The 4,910-nt window shown below is 43.4% G+C and overlaps 1 protein-coding gene across 2 annotated transcripts in view; it reads left to right on the forward strand.

Moving 5' to 3' along the window:
• MIB2 (mindbomb E3 ubiquitin protein ligase 2) overlaps nucleotides 1-4,910 on the forward strand; it is a 35,411-nt gene that overhangs the window by 26,188 nt on the left and 4,313 nt on the right. For both annotated transcript variants that reach the window (XM_010290746.1, XM_010290747.1), the window contains exons 14-15: nucleotides 1,219-1,449; nucleotides 3,134-3,312. In XM_010290746.1, coding sequence (XP_010289048.1) covers nucleotides 1,219-1,449; nucleotides 3,134-3,312 — 410 coding nt within the window. The remainder of the gene's footprint in view (nucleotides 1-1,218; nucleotides 1,450-3,133; nucleotides 3,313-4,910) is intronic.

Consider the following 4,910-nt stretch of genomic DNA (forward strand, 5'->3'; position numbering starts at 1 on the left):
CACTGGCAGTAGAGGAGAAGGGTATCTTGCAGGCTAGAGCAAAGTGGGTTGGAACTGGAGCTTGCTGGGAAATGTTCAGTGAAGTGATAGAGATGAAGGGAAAAGACTTCAGAATAGCTGTTAACCTGCTCATTAAGGAGTGTGTAGATCTGTATTCAAAACCTTCCCTACCTCGTAGGTGCAGGTCAGAGCTCAGTTTCCCTCACTCCAAGTGAATGCTGAAGCTACCCAGCTACTGGTTGTTCTGTGGTGGGTTTCTCACTCTTAATTTTCATGAAAGAATATCTGAAGGCAAGTGTTTGATTTGAATGCAGAACAAAATATTTTGACATGTTTACTCTGCGTTATTTATCTTTCTTCAGTCTTAAGTGCTAGACCTGCCCCCGGTGAGCTGCATTCTTTAGCAATGAAAATGCTAAACAGAGGGATGGCAATCTACCTGGCATTTTGCTGTTGATTTTTGTGGAGTCAAAGCTAGCCTCTGTCTCTGCTTTCAGGTGATAGTGGCAATGAAGGTGGCAACTACATGTCAGTACTCCTGGGTTTTGTTTCTTCTTTTTGGTGATTTGTTGCCTGAGTTTCTCCATCTTTACAAAGGGGATCCAAACCGCTACATCAAGGCTTTAATGGATTTAACAAATGAGTGCCGTAGAGGAGCAATGTCTGTGAGCACTCACTACTTAGTACTATGATTGCTTTATTTCTGGCATAATAACTGTGTTAGCATAGCTATATCTTTAAAGGCTCTCTGTCTCTAAACCTTGCTGCTGCCTTCCCCTGCAGGTTTGGCAGAGAGGCAGAATAATTCAGCTTTGAACAGGTTTTTCTCCTCTTTGCTTTGAAGAGGGGAAATCAAAGCACAACAGGCAGCAAGGAATCAATATTGCTTTAGAGGAGCTAGTCCATGACTCTTTTCTTGGAGTAGTTCCAGGATTTGTTTCTGTCAGGGAAGTGATGAGTTGTCATATCCAATCATCACCAGGGAAATGTTATCTCTGTGTTGGTTGGGTACTTGGCTTCTGATCCTCCCTTGCTTGATATTTGAGGTGTGTGGGCCATATAGCCAAGATACAGTGGGGTGGATCGCGTAGCTCTTTTGGAGATCTCTATACTGCTCTCCTGACAAAGATGGGCCTCGACAAGCACCACAGCTGCAGCACTTTTCTTCAGCCAAACTCAGCAGCAACAACTCTCTTTGATACAATTCTTCTCTTCAAGGGTCGCTGTGATGTCAACCTCAAGAACAACCGTAACCAGACACCACTGCACCTGGCTGTCATCCAGGGACATGTAGGGATGGTGCAACTGCTGGTCAGTGAAGGCAGTGATGTCAATGCTGAAGATGAGGATGGGGACACAGCCATGCACATTGCCTTGGAACGGCAGCAGCTAATGTCTGTCATGATGGAGAAGCGTGAAGGGGAGATGGGGTTGTCCCTCCTTTCCAAGGTGAGCTGGGAGTAGGAGAAGTTCCAGTACCAAGGGCAGGAAGATGCTTGATGATGTTAGAATGACAGCAGATAGTGGGATCTAAGGGGGCAAAGGCAGTCAGTGAAATTGTTTAAAGCCAGTCCAGATGGGGAGCGTGGAAAAAAACCTTCTTGTTTGTGGGAAAGCAAGAATAGATACTCTGAGGGTATGCTTGAATTTATAACATGAAACTTCACATAGTCAGACAACAATTCATACTGTCTCCCCTGATATTTTTATTAGCATTGTGTGCTTCTTTCTTGACATGGGAAAGGTCATGAATCCAGTTGCAGAGCCCAGAACCACAGCAATTCATTTCTGTCTGATGGCATGGAAAATACGAGGATAGCTAACCACAAACACCCCAGTTATCTGCAGATGTAGAGCAGAATGCAAGAGGTGAGACCTATCAAGCTGAAGGATAAAGGCTGTGTTGTTACAAAGCCTGAACTGGATTTCTCTGTTGCTCTGTATTCATGAATATATAAGGCCTTTCAGGAGAGGCCTTAGGTCTAGAAATCAGTGCGTGATATGCAATGGACTGGAAGCTTCGTCTGGCTTTTTGGCAAAGATGTTAAATTAGCCCTTCAAAGTGTTCTGCCATCCATATAAATACCAACATGTGCACGCACCAGATTTGCGGTGCAAACCAAGAGTGCAAGCATTGGTTATAGATGGAGTGAGAATGATTCTGTTGTAGGGATAATTTAGTACATTGGCAAATCTGGCATTGATTTTTTTCATGGTAATAAATTGTAAATAAATTAAACCAACATTCTGAAGGGCTGCACGCTGTGTGCCAAACCACCCATTCGTCCTTTCTACCTGTGGAGCTTGAAAAAGCCTAGTGCATTGCTGCTCTTCCATTCTGCTTGTGACCAAGCTACCAGTGTTGATGGTATGAACGATGGTTCAAGTGCATGGCCAAAGATGCTCTAGCCTCAGGTCCTCAGCCTTGTTCAGCCACTGACATTCCACAGAGACACCCCACACCAGTTCAGCAATCACTTCTTTCATCTGAATTTCTCTGCCTGCAAATTTGAGCAGAGGGGTCAGCAGTAAAGGGTGGGGTTTGTTATCTTGTGCTAGGGACAGCCGGTAGTTAGTCCTGGGTGCAGAAAGCCTTAAAGCAACATGAGGGACCTGTGCATTTCATTCCCAATACTATTTACAGTAACATTGTATGTAGATGCTGTAGACTCCTTTAGGTGTAATTTTACTTGCCCTGATCAACATGCCCTGGTCTTTTAAGTCAGTGGAAAATTTCTGTTGACTTCAAAATAGTTTGGATGATGTACACAAAAACTTGGTTTTTTTAAATAGCTGCCTCTTAGGACTCCATGCATCAGCTGTTCATCGGTTGGTATGTACTGTGGTGCCTGCAGTGTACTTCCTTTTCAGTACCTGAAGACGTGAATGCCTATTACTATGATGAATAACAGCATCAGTTAGGACCAGTCTTACGCACTCTTGTTCCTGGAGTGCAAGATTTGAACCTGCTATTATACATGCTGAGGGATCTCTTTGTGTTTTCAAAAAAGAATGCTAAATTGCATTTTCAAATTGCAAGTACAAGGATTAAGACTTTGTTTAGAACTTGATGCAGATCAAAGCCGCATAACAGAAACTTCTTCTGTTAACAGTGTTTCTCAACATCTTTCAGCTGCAGGCTTCTGGCTTTCTTGGAAATGTAGAGCTGAATGTGGGAGCTGCAATTGCATGTTACTTAGCACAAGAAGGAGCAGATATTAATTACGCAAACCATCGGGGAAAGTCTCCTTTAGACCTCATTAGAGATGGAAGGATTGTCCAGATCATCAAAGACTTCTCTCAGAAATTCAGGTAAACCGTGTCCTCCGGAAACTAGTTGTAGTATACTTCCTTGCAAAATGGAGAGTACTCCCACAGCACTGTGGTGTCACTGCATGCAGCTGTTGTTCTAGGAGGGATGAAGCATCTTTGAAACACTTTGGATGTCACTCTGAGCACCTCCTGTTTCATGTGGAGCTGGCTGCTCACCCTGTGTTTCTGGAGGGCTTCTTTAAGGGTGCATACTACTGTTTGAAAGAGTTTGGAAAAGCAGATTACTACTGCTTGGTGCAAACTCAGCCTCTTGACTTACAGGGGGCCCTGAGCCAGTCTAAGAAGACAGGCCACTGAAGCCAAGAGCAACTTCTCTCTTTCAGAGTAATTCTGGGTTCTGTTTTACTTTCATTAGATTCTGCAGCTACAGATATTTAAAGTCTAAACAGAGAGGAAGTGCAACAAAAGACTGGGCACCAGAATCTGCAGAATTTGTTCCAGAGCTAGATAAATGCTTGTTTTTCAACTGGTAAGAGAAATAGTTGAGAAAATGCCAACGGGAGAGTAGCAAGTCAAAGATGGCTTTATCTCAGGTTCTGAGAAACATTTGTTTGGGTTTTGACTTTGCAAACATGAAAGCAGAGTTCTGTTTGATCTGAGGGCACAGACCTGCAGTCATGTTCCTGCTGGAGGAGGAACCATGCAGCAGCCATTGTAACTGGCCATGTTTCTGGCCCATTGTAAATAACAGGTGAAATGTGTCCCTTTAAACATCTTGCATAGGAATTTTATTAGTGGAGTATATGTTGGATTAAGTTTTTTTGCTCAAAGAATGCCAGTTTGTTCAAACTGACAGTTCTCGTAACAGTGTTATACTGGTTTCAGCTTCTGTGTTCAGGTTTGACTGAAGGATTTGGGTGTGTGTCTGCAGTTAAGGCAGCCACTGCAGACTGAGTGCTGCATGCTAGATCATAGGCCTAAGTACGCCGTGGCTTATCCCGGCATCGCGCACTCAGGACAAGATAGTTAGCTATGCTTCTTAATCTGTTTGTCTAGTCTGACTGAAATTAATAGGTCTAGAAGAGGAAAAGTATCTGGGGTTTGTATGCATTTATAATGAAGCTGCTGTCACTTTCTAGGAAGCTAGATAGCGGTTTCCTCCCAGAAACTTACTGACTTTGTATCAAAAGACCAAAAAGCACCGTTTGCAATACTCCTAGTGGGCCGGGGATTTCTTTGCAATACTGAAGACATTTGCTAGTAAATGAACATCCTTGTCCCTTCTGTTCAATGATTAATCATTCTTGCAGTTTAGGCAGTAGGTCTAGCTAGCAGATGACTGGCTGGTAGGAAAAATAATGGATGGATTGGATGCTGAAGGCTTTGGATTTGTGGCTTATAATGTCAGGACAGAAGTCTGAATCCCAGCCTGTATTATGTAAGAGGCAAACTCTCAGACAACCACCTCGGGCACTTTTCAGGAACATGCAAATACGGAGGATCCTTAGGGGTGCACTCTTTAAATAACTTCTAAAAGCTGACTCCTCACAGCAAATGGTTGTACTGTCAATACTTTACTGTTGCCTTGCAAAAGAGCAGTTTCAGCTTGTGTAAATATTAGTCATCCCTGCTCTTTC

The sequence above is a fragment of the Phaethon lepturus genome, unplaced genomic scaffold, assembly GCF_000687285.1.
Source record: "Phaethon lepturus isolate BGI_N335 unplaced genomic scaffold, ASM68728v1 scaffold7857, whole genome shotgun sequence".
Lineage (NCBI taxonomy): Eukaryota > Metazoa > Chordata > Aves > Phaethontiformes > Phaethontidae > Phaethon > Phaethon lepturus.